At 54.3% G+C, this 15,247-nt stretch overlaps 1 protein-coding gene across 1 annotated transcript in view; it reads left to right on the top strand.

Moving 5' to 3' along the window:
- The first annotated feature begins 649 nt into the window (after nt 1–649).
- Nucleotides 650–15,247, top strand: part of CRMP1 (collapsin response mediator protein 1) — a 64,298-nt gene continuing 49,700 nt past the window's right edge. The window contains exon 1 of the mRNA XM_052641974.1: nt 650–1,030. Coding sequence (XP_052497934.1) covers nt 650–1,030 — 381 coding nt within the window. The remainder of the gene's footprint in view (nt 1,031–15,247) is intronic.

The following is a 15,247-nucleotide window of genomic DNA, read 5'->3' on the forward strand; positions in this document are numbered from 1 at the left end:
GGTTGGGTGACTGAGAATTTCTGGCTTGCGTCTATGTGTGTGTGTGTATGTGTGCGTGACTGACTAGGAATATATACAAGCTTGTATGTGTATGCAAAATTACCAATGATGGGCATGAAAGGGACTAAGTGTGTCTGGGGAGTGTGTGTGTAACCGACTCTCGTGTGCGCCGGCATGTTTGTGCATCTCTCACGTGTTTGTATGGCGTAATTGTCTGCTGTGCTAATACCAACCTACGTGTGCTTGGCAGTATGTGCGTGCCCGTGGTTCGCACCCCTCGCTCTCCTCGCGCCCTGCGCTCGGCCTGGGGGCGGGGAGTGGGTTGCGGCGAGGGCACTGCGGTTGGGCTGCCCGCCCTCGGCGCTGCGGCGAGGGCACGTCACGGTCCCTCCACGCCCTCGCCGCGGTCCCCGCCTCCCGGTCCTTTGTAGCCGGCCGCGGTGCTCTTCGACAGCCGCCCGGAGGCCCCGCCCCAGCCCCGCCCCGGCCCCGCCCCGGCCCGCACCCCGGCCCGCCCCTGCCCGGGCCGCAGTCGCGCCTGGGCAGCCGCGGGCCCGCACGGAGCGCGGAGCGCGGCGCACGGCGGTGGCCAGGACCGCGAGCGGGCGGGCGGGTGGGGGCGCGGTCGGGCAGCGGGGCTTGGACCGGTATGGCGGACCGGCGGCGCGCGTGGAACACGGAGGATGACCTGCCCGTGTACCTGGCGCGGCCGGGCAGCGCGGCGCAGACCCCGCGGCAGAAGTACGGCGGCATGTTCGCCGCGGTGGAGGGCGCCTACGAGAATAAGACCATCGACTTCGACGCGTACAGCGTGGGCCGCCGCGGCTCCGCGCGCACGCCGCGCAGTGCTGGCCGGCTTGATGCGGTCGGCCTGCCGGGGCCCGGCGGCAGCGAGGACACGGCCAGCGACGTGAGCGAGCCCTCGGGCTCGGCCGTCAGCTCGCCGGGCGAGCGCGACGACAGACCACCCGCGCTGCGCATCCGCTGCCCCGCGCCCCGCGACCTGCCACTCGGCCGGGACAATGGCCAGGTACCCTCGGGGCGCGCGTGGGCCGGACGGAGGGGGCGGGGTCCTAGGGGCGCGGGGTGTGGGGCCGCCCGGAGGCAGTGCCCGGGGGCCGGAGTGCTGGGGGCCACTGCCCCCGGGCTTGGGAGAGCGCCAAAGGCCCCTCCCCCACTCTGTCGTACAGCATGTTTGGAGAGGTTTGGCCACTTGGTCAGGGTTGGCCAGCATAGTCCATGAGACTCCAGAGGGTCTTTCGAGATCCAGTCCCCTGCTCCTCCTCTGCAGAAAGGGAGAGACCGAGGTTCTGAGAAGGGAAGTAAGTTGGCTAAAGCCGCCACATGGTCCCTTAGAGCGCAGAGGGTCCTCTGGGGTTAATTTCATCCAAAGGTCCCCATTCTCTGCTTTAAGAAGACGAGTAGCTCTGTTCCGCATTCATCCCTTCATTTATTCACTCACTCATGAGGAATTATGGAGCACCTCCTATGTCACTAGCGCCGGGAAAGGTTTAATGAAATGCCTCTGGTTACACGGCTTAAAGCTTAAGCCTTTCCTGAGTGCTCCCTCTGTGTTTTCTGGGGGGAAGGATTTGGTTAAAGATTGAGATCGTCGGGCAGATAGACCTGGAAACCGCGAACCGCAATCACCCGACACCTTCAGAGAATGTTTCTGAGTCCCGCACGACCCAGTGTGCTCGCTTCACAGAGCAAGTTGGAGACAGAGCAGGGATTTGAACCAGGGTCAGTAGACTTGGAGGTTTCTCTCCTCGTGAAAGCGGGGGAAACATCAGAGAGAGGGAACGCCAGGCATTGGGCCCTATGGCTTATCTCCCTTTAGTTGGTGGTCACCAGAACCACTGGGGGAAGATGGATGGATAGACGACCCAGCTGTGGGATATATGGTCAGGTGCTTGGAGAACAGAAACTGGAGCACCCGACGGCCGGATGCTCGCCTCACCCCAGAACTCCATGTCTGAGCACTGCCCGGGTCCCAGGCCACTATGGGTGCTGGGGTCCCTGTTTGGCACTCCCGCCTCACCCCAGGCCAGGGTGGGCGCGACAGACACACTGTGAAAATTAAATCAGTTAATGACGCCAGGTAGCGAGCATTCAATAAACATTCGTCGTGTATTATGAGTTTTATCATTATTATCATTTTTATGAACACTTCTCCCCTTAAATGTTATGAGAGGCATACAGTGAGGGAGCCGCAGTTTGATCTGGACAGAAATCTGGGTGGGGGGGGGTCTTGGAAGAATGGGGGCTGGGCCGACCTGTAGTTGCTCCGACCCAATAGTGGGTCTCCTTCAGCCCCCATCCGCACACCCCGGGTTTTCTGTCAGGGGAGCTCGGGAACTCTCCGTGGTCCTGAATCTGGCTCCTCGCGGAAGGTCTACAGTGCGCGGGAGTGGGGACGGGAAGAGGGCAAGGATGGGAGATGTCGAGAGGGTCCTGTCTCCTTGTCCGTATCCCTTTTCTATCTCTCCCTCCCCACTTCCTTCCCTGCTGTCCGACCTCACTTGCGATCCAGGATTAAGAGCCTGAGAGGGAAGCTTCGGGGACCGCGGACCTAGAAGCCGGGGCCAATACGGCAGAACCGTGGTTTCCAGTCAGGGCTGTGCGTCCTCTTGAGCCTCAGCTTCTTCATCTGTGCAATGGAGGTGGCATCTCCCAGCCTCCCTCATGGTGTGGTGGAGTTTCAGGGAGGCGAGAGAGCTTTGTGCACAGCCGGGGGCTGTGGAAGAGCGTCCATCAGGAGCCGCGGTCAATGTCACTAACGCCAGCATCGGCCCTGGGCTCGGCCCCGGACCGCTCTGCAGCCGCGCCTCGGCCCCTGGGGACGCTGGTCGCTTCCTCTTCCATTCCTCCTTCCTCTCCCCCTTTAGCCCGCTCCCCTTTCTCCATGGTTTCTGGACAAAAGGCAGCGCCTCGGGCGCGCTAAGGACCCCAGAAGCACTCGAGGCTCGGGACCGTGAAGCCAAGGGGCTCGTGATCTCCCTTGGGGGAGCGTTTTACTCTGCGCGGGCCTCGCGGCTACGGGGTTCGGGTCCCTTAGCCGGCGGGCCTCGCTGCTCCTGCGCGTTGCAGAGGGTACCCGGGCCCTCCCCCCACCCATAAACCTCTTTCCTGGGGGAGGGAGGAGGGGTTTCGGTGGCGCAGGCGCAGCGTCTGCCAAGGCCCAAGGCTGAGCGAATGCGGCGCTTTGTACCCGGGAAGTCCACTCGGAGCTGTGGTCTGTTTGGCCAATAGCGAACCCGCGCCCCTCCCCCGAGTTCTCGACCCCACCCCTGGAGCTACCCTGCCCAGACTGCGCCCTGGGGACTCCCTGGTTTGTGGAACCTAGCACTTAGCAACGCCGAGGAAGGGAATATAGAGTCGGGGGAGAGGGAGACCCCAATTTCCGGTTAGCAGCAAGAATTTAGGACCCAGCTCAGAGCCGAGGCTGAATGAATGAATGTAGGAGAATGACCTCCAGACTAGGTATGCCAGAACCTGGCTTCCAGACACTGCTCTGCTGCAGCTAACATGCTTTATATCTGAGAGACATTTTACCTGTGTGTCAGCCTCAATTTCCCACCTGTGAAATGGGAAGCTTATGGCCTAGTGTTCCTGGAATACTAAACTGTTTCTCTTTTGTGAACATCCCATCTTCATTTTAAGGCTCAGACAACTCTGGCCTCCGTCCTGGACTGGAGGACGGGCTCCCAAGTGGTGATGGAGGTAAGGGCTTCAGGCCCTAAACTGAGAGGTGGGGGGTGGGGGTGGGGGGCTTTAGCACGCTTAGTGCACCCTTCCTCTGGGTGGCAGCTTGACGTTTACAAGATGGGGTCTTTTAACAGAGCCTGTGCCCGAGGTTTGAGTTTTGTAGGCTGAAAGTGACAAGGTCGGCATTTTAATTTGCCTGGAGATTTGGGGCACCTGTCTAGTGTTATGGGGGCTTGCTAGGGCTCTCTTTTTTCTTTCTTTTGCCAAGTTTATCAAGCCATGCCCAAGCCTGCTCCTCACCTCTCCCCAAAGCACCATCTGGACCTATGGGTGCTGGGGTTAGTGTTCACTCTCCACTGGGAACCAGGACTTCCCTCTCCCCCGCCTGACCCCTAGCCTGCCCCGGAGGGCTGCGGGGATCTTAGTGACAATGGTCTGGCTCTGAAATCAGCAATCGTTGTCTGGTAGGCAGGCTCTGGGAATGACCCGGTGGCCCCATCGGCAGGGGGTTGTGTGGTGTGAGGGGGTGGGCTGCAGACGGTAGAGCAGGTCAGCCACTAATTAGGGCCTTGTCTTAGGGGGTCCCTGCTTCTGCAGGGAGGTTCCTACTGAGTCCCCGGAGAGACGGGTTCAGTAATTGGGGTGGGAGGGGTGGCAGAGAAAAGCTTCATGGAAAAGGCATTAGAGATGAGTCCGGTAGAGGAGGTAAGATACTCCGAGAGAGGGCACAGTTTGAATAAAGGCTTGGGCTTGGGGCTGGATATATGCTTGAGCTGTGCAGCGAGTGGCGCAGCAGACAAACGGAGGCTGTGGAATGAGAGGTCAAAGGCGGGAGGTTGCTGGACTGTATCCTCAAAACACTCCAGCAGCCGAGGGAGGGGGAGGGGGATTCTGGGCATCAGGCCCACATTCCCTCCCCCACACAGATGTTCCCGGAGCCCCCTCGCCCCGGCCCCCGTACGGGACCGCACACCTGTGGCGCTGCGGATGGTCTCCGTCTGCGCATCCGAAGTCCATCTCTGGCTTTCAAAAGAGCCCTGAAAAAACCAGACCTACCCAATCGCGAGAGCGAGGCCGGGGCCCAGCCGAGGGCGTGTGCGCGGGGCGGGGGTCGGCGGGGCTGGTTGGTTGGGGGGCGGGGGGCGGAGTGCGGGGAAGGGGGTGATCGGAAGGGAAGCGCTTCCTGGTTCGAGGCGAGAGGGGCGAATCGGGCTCGGCTCCGCGCCGCCGGGAGGAGCTGTCTGTCTGCAGCCCCCTCCTCCCGCCCTCGTCCCGCCCTCCTCGCGGAGCCGGGCGGTGCTGGCAGCCGGAGCGGCGGCGGCGGGCGAGCGGGCCGAGCAGCCGCGGGCAGCCGAGCTCCGTGCCTCTCGTCACTGGGCCGGGGCCTTTGTCGCCGCGCCCGCGGGAAGCGGGACCGAGAGACAGCCGCACCGAGCGAAAGCCAGCCCCACAAAGTCCCCCGGCCGGGCCGAGGGCGCAAGAGGTGGGGAGGGGGCCATGTCTTACCAGGGCAAGAAGAGCATCCCGCACATCACGGTAAGCCGGGCCCCCGCCCCCCGAGCCCCGCGGGTCTCGGGGCAGGGGAGGGGGGGCGGTGGGCGCCGCCGAGGATCGGCCAGGGTCCGCAGGGGCGGCGGGCCAGGCTTCCTGCGGCGCGGCGGGTGGGGCGGGGCCGGGCTCGGCTCTGGAGCCCCCTCCCCCCCAGCGTCTGGGGACAATGGGGGGGAGGGGGAGCCCCGCATGGCGGGGCGGGGCTGGAGCCTCGGGTCCCTCTCCCCGCGGGCTTGCAGCCGCCTCCCCCGCGGCCACCGCCCCCCGCCCCCTTCGCCACGGGATGTGCCAGAGGATGGCGCGGACTGAGAGGATGCGGAGCTGAACAAAAGAGAGAGGGGCGCGGGGGTCCGAACCCCCTCCTTCCTTGTCCTGGAGCTGAAACTCCAGCGCGGGGATAGAGGGGGGGCTTTGCACCGTCCAGCTCTGGCCTCTCGCAGCAGCGTTCCTTGCCTGCTAAGGAGGGGAAAGGGTCGTCTATTGCCCCCCACTTCCCGCCCAGACCAGTGGAGTGGAAGTCTGGACCTGGAGACAAACGCCATGATGGAGGAGCCCCTCCCAGTCTTCACGGCAGCTAAAAATAACCTAATGGGGAGACGGGCGGGGCGGGGGGGCTGTGGCCCTGAAAGGGTTAACACTGGGGGGTTGGTTTAGGAATCGCGCTGGGGGCTGAGCCGTCCTCTGGGTCCCAGGGTGTGGCCGGAAACAAAGGATCCCAGGTCTTTCGGCTTTGTCTCAGGGTGGGGAGCTCAGGGCACAGCGGGGCCCGGAGACCTGGCCTCCATCCTCCTTGCCTGCCGGGCCTTAGGGCTGAACCACACCGTTCCTGAGGGATGTGGACCTCGGGTGCTGGGGAAAACCATGGGCCTTGGGTGGCTAGTATCTGAGCAGCCACGTAGATGGCCTGCTGGAATTCCATCTCCATGGAATCCTCGAGAAGATGCTTGAGGTTTGAGACAGGAAACCTAGCATCCTCCTTTATCCAGAAGGGATAAAAGCTCAGGGATGGCCCCAGAGCACCTTGGGGAGGGCCACATTGGCTAAGGGGTAAGGAACTGAAGTTACCCACTTTTCTGCCTGGTGTATTGTGAATCTTGTTTTATTGAATCTTCTCGGTAAGCCTTCTGAAGGAGGCATTGTCCACCTAAAGCTCTCAGAGGCTGGAGCACTGGGGCGCAATTGAGAGGAAGGTTGGGAGGGGGCTGGCCCCCTTGCTTCTCCGGAAGAGCCCTGCCTCCTGCCCAACTCTGGACTGAGTCTTCCCTTAGAAAACCCCTTGGCCCAGCTTCAGGTCTTGTCAGCCGACCTTTGCTGAGTCATATCCAGAGATGTGACTCCTGAAGATGGGGGCCACCAGCCATCCCTAATCCCTGCCCTCTGAGACACAGAGGCATATGCAACCAATCCCTTAATGCTGTAGCTGGCTAAGAATCCACAGGAGGGATGTGGTTGCCTCAGGGCCAAGCAGTGTGGGAGGAACGTGTGGAATATTTGTAGGAGCCAGTCCCAGCTTCTGGATTCTGACACTGCCCTCAAGGGATCTGAGGCAGGAGATGGAGGTGACGCAGTGATTGATGAGTTTGGAGGCCTGGGTACCATTGTGGCTGTGGACCAGAGCAGATCTGTACCCTGTACGGGACCCCCGTTTCCACGAAGGAAGTTTAGCAAGATGGTCTTTGAGGTGGGTCTATGAGAGCAGTGCCTCTGGAGTTGTATGGCTCTCTACACGACCGCACTAGTCTCCCTGCCTGCTGGCTGTGGCCCTCTGGAGTGGAGCTGAACTGGCCCGGCTTTTATACCAGATGGATCTGGGTGTTCAGCCCTGCTCTGCCTCCTTTCTGAGCCTTGGGGCTCTGCTCTCCAGAGTGTGCCAAGCCCTGGCCATTTCACAGGACCCTGGAGCATTCATTCAAGAGGACCCTGGCAAAGGGCTTCGTGTTTGGTGGGCACACAGCAAGGGCTTCAGAACTTCTGGCCGATCCTGATCGTGCTTCTTTAGTCCTTTGTGCAAAGCAGGCAGTCGACCTGTGTGTCAAGGAGAGTCAGAGAGAGTGGCTCTGGCAGCTCCAGTAGCGTGGGGAGGAGAGATGCTGAAAATGATCCTTAGTTCCTGGAAAAGTGGCCCTTGACAAGGCATTTGTGTGTGATGTAGCCCACATAGTCCACTCCTGGAGTAGGACATGGCAACCCACTCCAGTATTCTTGCCTGGAGAATTCCATGGACAGAGGAGCCTGGCAGGCTGCGGTCCACGGGGTCACAGAGTCGGACACGACCGAGCCACTGAGCACGTAGTCCACTCCAGCTAGAAGGGTGTGTGGTTTAAGAGGAGAAGCCAGAGAGGATGGACTTGGATGGAGCTCCTTTGTAGGGCCCACAGCTTCTGGAGAATCTTTGGCTGATAATGCATAAGAAGTGACAAGAACCGGCATGCCATTCAGTGAGTGGACGGGCATTTTGGCTTTTCACTTACTGCTCCGTTAACCTGTTCAACAGTACTCAGTTCCTAGGTTAATAATAATAATAGGATCTGGTCTGTTCCATGCACCTTCTGTGTGCTAAGGAAAGTGGACATAAGATGCGCGTGTCCTTCACCTTCTCAGAATTTAGTAAAGACAGACATTTCAGCCTGAAATGGCAACAAAGTGTGTGTGTGTAGGGAGGTGGGGGGGGGGGTTGTTATAAGGGAAATACAGGAGGCTTGAGGGGACCACCACAACAACACCCAGTTCTGGAAGGGGGAGGGAGTTAGGGAGGAGGGAGGGGATTCTCTGAGAGTCAGGGGAGGCCCTGAGGCCAGAGTGTGACCCCTTGGAGAAACTGAAGGGGAGTCAGCATTGCGGAGCCCGACCTCTGCATCCAAGTGCGGCTTCTCTGTGCAATTAGAGCAAACCTTGGAGACAGGTAAGATGTTTTTGGCAGCCGTGGTGTGTGTGTGGCCTGTGGAGAGACCAAGTCGGGGGGGCTGTCAAAAGGACCAAGATACATCCTTAAGTCCCCTTGATGTTGGGTCTCTGTGCCCCCTTGAGCCTCAGCTCGTTCGTCTGAACAAAGGGGATAAGGTCACAGCTTTGGCAGTGAAATCAAGAGATAGGAGAGAGGATGTGAGCAGAGGAGAAGGGACACCCCAGACAGGGCACAGTGGGGACAAAGACAGCTGCATCACGGAAGCCCTCTTCTACTCATCTTGACTCCGGTGTCTTTTCCTCTATTCCTTGCCTCCGCCTTTTTTGAGATACTAGAGTAGCCTGATAGAGAAGAGGGAAAAAAAAATCGAAACACTTGGCTTCAGCCCCCAAGGATTGTTTAAAATATTAATAAAGCTCCCTTTCACGTGTGGGTTTTTAAAAAATTAATGGCACAGCTGGGATTAATTTAAAGCGGGTTTTTGGTGCCCACTTGGGTGGTTAAGTGAGTAGGGCATCCTGGGCGTGGCTCTGAACAAACAAAGGCTGGTGGCTCTGCAGATGCGCTGTGTCCCCATGGAGCCACTGAAGGGGAGGCAGGAGTGTCCACTGAGATGGTTCAAGAATTATTATTGTTACGAATAAGACCATGTGTACTGATCATTTGTGATTTTTGCAGACTATTATGGCATTCAAAAAGATTTTTTAAAAAGAGGATTTGTATGATTTCTAACTGGGTTTTTTTGCGGAAGGCAACCTGTTTCTCAAAGAGTAAACTGATATTACAGAGTCTTAAAAGCTTCTTCGGTGGCCTGTGGAGAAATGAAGAGGTCCATTCAAGCAGGGAAGAGCAGATAGTCCGGTCTGCTTGCTAAAATAGTCACTGTCTGATTGAACTCTTTGTGTGTGTGTGTGTGTTAAGTCAAACATTCAAGATGAGATGAGCAGGGAAGAAAGTGATCATTAAATAAAAAAGTACATCAGACTCAACTACCTAATAGACAGATGTGCAAAAAGCTTGTTTCTTCCTAAAGATGGTGTTCAGCCTACCTTTAACTATGTGGTTTATCTTGGTGCCTTTTTATGCAAAGAATTTGAGATGCCTACAGGGATTTGTCTTGCATCTAGTGAAATCGGAGGGAAGTAGAATAGCAGGACTGAGACTCTAGGAAGAGCAGAGACCAAACGTGCCAGTGATCTGGCCCACAAGAGGAGTGCTAGCGGACATCTGGTCCTGAATCTGGTTCTGAGTCGGGGCTTGTGCCATCTTGGGCAGAGAAGCAGACAGTCTCAGCTTGGTCAAGTTCATGATCAGACAAGAAGTAGTTGGCCATATTCTTTGGGGTAAAATTATTTTAAATTAGATTCTTAAAAGGTGTATCAGAGAGCATGCAAGATACTGCGTTGTGACGTCTTCTATAACATAACTGTACACACTTAGACCTGAGCGCCTGTGTTTTATAATGAACTTGGCCAAGACTGAGTACGTGAAAACACATAATATAACATTTGCGAATGCACACAGTGAGTGGCTAACAGATGACAGTTCCCTCCCCGCAACACAGGAGATGAAGATACAGAATGACAGGTAATCAGCGACTGTTAACTGCAGATCTTTTCTGTCCCTTGAATTGTGCAAGATGCAATGGGTGATTAGAAACACATATTTCATGATCTTCACTTTTCCAGCTAAATGGAAAATTGCACATACCTGGAATGACTGAAAAATGACCAGAGAGTGATCTGCGGAATAGAGCACAGGTGTTAGAGGTGTTCAGAGAAGGGACGGCTCAGCTTTTGCCAGAAGCAATTGGAGTTAGTCTCTGGGGGCTTGGGGGATGGCATGAGCTAGGTGTTGAGGGTGGAGACACAAGAAGAGCATGCAAGGCAGGTGGAATAGCTTGGGCAAGACCTGAGCTGGAGAATGAATGTGGTCAGCAGAGTGAGGATTTTACCTAGCTGAATCTGAGGGTGAGGAACTGGAAATACATTTGAATGGCTGGGGAGCTGGAGAATTCTACAGGGCTTTAGACATCAGGCAGAATGCGCTCAGAGTGACAGAAATAGCTCACACGTTCTAAGTCTGGCTCAAATGCAAATGGGATGTTTGATCTTGGACAAGTCAGTTCTTCTCTGGGCCTCAGATCCCTTTTCTTTACAGAGCTGGAGTAGATAATTCAGCTCCAAGTATAGGAAATTCTGACTTTATTCTGAGGGTAATAGGAAGGCTCTAGAAGTTCTTGAGCTGGGAGGATGGTGATAAAGCCAGAATGGAAGAATGTGGACTCTGAAGTCAAACTGTCTGCGTTTGAATCCTAGCTGTTCTGCTTACTTGCTGTGTAATTTTGGTAAGTCACTTAATTTATGTAGCAAATGGAGGCCTGGTGTGTTGCAGTCTATGCGGTCATAAAGACTTGGACATGACTGATGCAGCTTAGCATGCACGCATGTACTTTACATTAATATCAGACCGTATTCATAGGGATTCTTAGGGATTCAGTCCTAAGCAAATATTTGATTTATACAGCATCAAAGTTGAGAAGAAGCTTTTAAATTTTGTAAATTTCTCTGTGTTTATACATTTGAGGCCACAGAAAAGAGTGTCCATTGCTTCTCCCCCAGCCTCCCCTCTAGTGTAGGAGTTTTAAGTACCCTCTCCTTGCTTACCTCCAGTGGCAGGGAGATCACCACTTTGTACACCAGCCTGCTTACTCCTGGGGAGCTCTGTTGTTGGAAAATCTCATATGTAGAGAGAGAGTCTACCTTTTGCCCTCAGAAATTTTCAGAGATGCCTTCCTCTTTCACACGGATATTCCTGGACGATCTGGAAGATATTTCTCAGTTACCTAGGACCTTCTGTTCTTCAAAATGTCCCCAGTTCTTCAGTGCAATTTCTAAGTACAATATTTGGATTTTTCTTTCCTTTTTTCCCTATCCCCCCCTCGCCTTTTTTTCTTTTTGCTGTTCTTTATTTCTGAGCATGGAGAATGAAATGGATTCAAAATAAAACTTTAGTTATTGGGCTCCTTTTAAACTGGCTTGGGCTTCCCAGGTGGTGCTAGTGGTAAAGAACCCGCCTGCCAATGCAGGAGACATAAGGGATGCGGATTCAACCCCTGGGTCGGGAAGATCCCCTGGAGAAGGGAATGGCAACCCACTCCAGTATTCTTGCCTGGAGAATTCCATGGACAGAGGAGCCAGGTGGGCTGCAGTCTGTAGGGTTGCAAACAGTTGGACACAGCTGAAGTGGTTTAGCACACATGCAAACTGGTTTAAATACTTTCTAGGGTCAGACTCCTTTGAGAAGCTGATAAAAGCAATGGAAGCTTTTCCTGCTTCCTCCAAAACACACAGAACATTCAGCATAAGGCATTGGGCTTTATAGGCCAGTATTTAGTGTGTCAAGAGCTTTTACTTAAGTAATCCTGTCAGTTGGGTACTTTGATTAGCTCCACTAACGGGGGAAAGGAAAAAAAAAAACAAACTGGAACACAGAGATTAAGTTCTTACCACAGGTCACCCAGGTAACAACTTGTATAGGAGTAAGCTGTAGTCTCTGGGGTGAAGGATCTCACAGTATCATGGGTGAAATAGACAAAAATGAGCCAAAAGATGAAATGTGAAATGATGCTACTAAGGAGTACAAGCTGTATGCTATAGGAACTCCCAAGAGGTGAACACATACTCCTGGAGGCAGAGTGCTGCGCCTGACAAGGTGAGCTGGAAATCAATGGGCAGAGCAGGTGTGGCAGGAAGTCCAGGTATCAGATGCCATAGACCAAGGCTCAGGGCTGTGAAAGTGCGGCTTAGAGAGCCAGGGTGCAGTGCAGCGCTAAACTGCTTCAGTCGCGTCTGACTCTATGAGACCCTAGGGACCGTAGCCCGCCAGGCTCCTCTGCCCATGGAATTATCCAGGCAAGAAGACTGGAGTGGAGAAGTGGTGGAAGTCGTTGCATTTGTGTTTCAGAAAGGTCACTGGCTGGGGTCACTGGGAGGGGTCAAGGCAGGCAGCAGGGAGACGGGGAAGAGGGCTGACTTGGGGCAGGTGCAGTGGGAGGTGGAGATCAGCAGATAGGTATAAGGATACTTCTGGAATAGATGTTGGGTTTGGGGTGTGAGAGGTTAGAGAGCTGAAAATGGAACTGGGCTTTTGAATGAGATTTATTTCGCCAGGTTGCAAGGACTTTATAAATCAGACACTGGGGTGGAGGAGTGGAGAACACTGGAGAAGCGCCATGCTCTTCTCCAGGGGATCTTCCCGACCCAGAGATCGAACCCATGTCTCTTACATCTGTCTGCACTGGCAGGAGGGTTCTTTACCATTAACGCCACCTGGGAGGCCTTAGATAAGCAGACTGTAGTGTGAATAGACGAATATGGTGCAACGCTGGGAGAGGACAGGGGTCAGACCAGGAAGAGCCTGGGAGGCGTACTTTAGCCTGCATGTGAGTGCAAGCTGGAGAGAGGTCTAAGGAGAGGCACACCATGGTCAGTCCCATGAACAGAGGAGCCTGGCAGGCTCCAGTCTCTGGGGTCCCAAGAGTCGGACACGGCTGAACGACTAGGCACACACATGACATGGCTGCATTTGTGTTTCAGAAAGGTCACTGGCTGGGGTCACTGGGAGGGGTCAAGGCAGGCAGCAGGGAGACGGGGAAGAGGGCTGACCTGGGGCAGGTGCAGTGGGAGGTGGAGATCAGCAGATAGGTATAAGGATACTTCTGGAATAGATGTTGGGTTTGGGGTGTGAGAGGTTAGAGAGAAGCTGAAAATGGAACTGGGCTTTTGAATGAGATTTATTTCCCCAGGTTGCAAGGACTTTATAAATCAGACACTAAGCTCTGTCTACACATCAATTCCTTTACTTTTTCAAAACCACTCTCTGCCTTACAGATAGAACACTGAAGTACAGAGAGGTAAACATGCCTAAGGAACAAGGGTAATAAGTGTGGGGCCCGCTTAGAACTCATGCATTCTGGCCTCTACCCACCATGTCCCTAGCCAGCAGACAGCACTGCTTCCTTGTTAAATGAGCCGTAAATGAGATAGTAAGTGTGGAAGCATCTGACTCACAGGAGGCGTTGTCAGTAATTGTTAGGTGAATGCTTAGTCATGTCTGACTCTGTGATGCTCTAGCCCACCAGGCCCCTCTGTCCTTGGCATTTTCCCAGCAAGACTACTGAAGTGGGTTGCCGTTTCCTCCTCCAGGGGATCTTCCTGAACCAGGAATTGAACCTGCATGTCTTGCGGCTCCCACATTACAGGCAGAATCTTTACCACTGTGCCACCCAGGACATCTTTATTGGGTGAATAGGACTCTGCATTTCCTGTCTTACCACTGGAGAGCCCTTTCCAAGCTTCAGAGCCTTTAATCTGCCTACCCCCTTTTGGCCACACTCATAGCAATCCTATCAGAAGGTCCGCGAGATGCCTGACGTTGGGAATGGGTTTGATACGTATGATCTATTCTTGCTCATTCCCATTCTTCAAAGCAGGGAACTGAGGCGCAGGCATCTTACCTAGGAACACTGGGGTAACTGTCACAGGGCATTGGGGTGTCACTTGGTAGGTTCCCAGTGGCACTAGGTTCAAATCTGCCTCCATTATCTCCTGTCCGGGTGACCTTGAGCAGATTATGTCACTTCTCTGAGTTTGCTTATTTGTAGCAATAATACCTGCTTCTTAATGTGACTTCAGAATTAAAAACAGGAAAAAAAATGAATGAGAAATGAAAATCCGTGTAGTTCAACTGGTCCTCTGTATGTACTTGGGAATGTAGTTTTCTTGAAGGCAAAGGATTTCTGCCAAGATTGCCTTATATAAGATCAAAAGCAGAGACAAGGAAGTGCAAAAATGGGTCTCCACATACATCCAGATTTGTCTGGCCTCTCCCTTCTGTAGGAAGCCTGAAGACCTTGCCCGCTCCTGGGGTCATGACAGAGCTGTGTTATTTTAAAACCAGATATTCAGTTCATCAGTATTTGCTGAATGTCTGTTAGGTACAGTGGAACCTGAGATCTCGCTGTTAAAATTGCAGTTGCCATGGAAATGGGCCTGAGCTCTCAGAAAATCCTGCAGCCCCTGGAGACCACCTGTATTTCTGATTCGTGAAGGAGGGCGATGCCGCTGGGTCCTCTCCTCATGCGGGCGGAGAACAAAGTGTGTTCATTACATTCAGTCTCAGGCCTGTTGCCACTTCCAGGGCTGCTTTCCTGGAAAGTGTGGCAAAGGGCTGCTGGCTGACAGGCTGTCCCCTGAGGCAAAACCAAAGGCAAATGATTTTTGTGAATTAATAAGAGCATGCAGCTGCACTGTAGGTAGCTCTTGCTGCTGCAGGGAGGCTGGTTGGGACAACTGTGAGGGGAGCCTAGAAGAAACAGGGATCTGGTCATCAGGGGTAGGAACAGAGTCATAGGTTTATAAAGTATTTGAGCTAGAAAATCAGACAGCAGCTACTGGGGCTGTGGCTCCTGGCACAAGTTTTGGATGGTGTATCAGTTCACTTTGATTCAATAATACTGCATAACAAACAACCCCGTAATCCTGTGGCTTACAACAAGAGTTACCTGTTGTTCTCAGGTCTGTGGGTGGCAGAGGCTTAGCTGGACTCAGCTAGACTTGTCTTCAGGTTTCTGTTTGAATCAGCTGTGCTCCTCACAGCATCCCATTCTGAGACTCAGACTGAAGAAGGCATCATTCCTTGGGTCCTGTGGTTTTCATGGTGGAGGACGAACTCTCTAAGAAATTGAGCTGAAACCCACCCGCCTCTTGAAGCTTATGCTCAGATTGGTGCACTCACATCCACTCTCAGTCTGTTGGTCAAAGCGAGTCATGCAGGCACACCCACAGTCGGTGCACCTGGGAGAGCCCTGCACCCACACTAGAGCATGGCCAGGGTGAGAGGGCAGGAAGGAATGTGAAAGAAAGAACCCAGTCTAGCACAGAAGGTCTCCGTCGAGAACGTCTGAGGTATTTGTTAATAACATAAAATCCTGTCCCATAAACTAGATCTGGCAATTGAAAATCTTGACAAAACCACTAGGATTGGAATCCCAGTGGGTTTGCAGCATTATCTAGGCTCTGG

The sequence above is a fragment of the Budorcas taxicolor genome, chromosome 6 (assembly GCF_023091745.1).
Source record: "Budorcas taxicolor isolate Tak-1 chromosome 6, Takin1.1, whole genome shotgun sequence".
In the NCBI taxonomy this organism is placed as follows: domain Eukaryota; kingdom Metazoa; phylum Chordata; class Mammalia; order Artiodactyla; family Bovidae; genus Budorcas; species Budorcas taxicolor.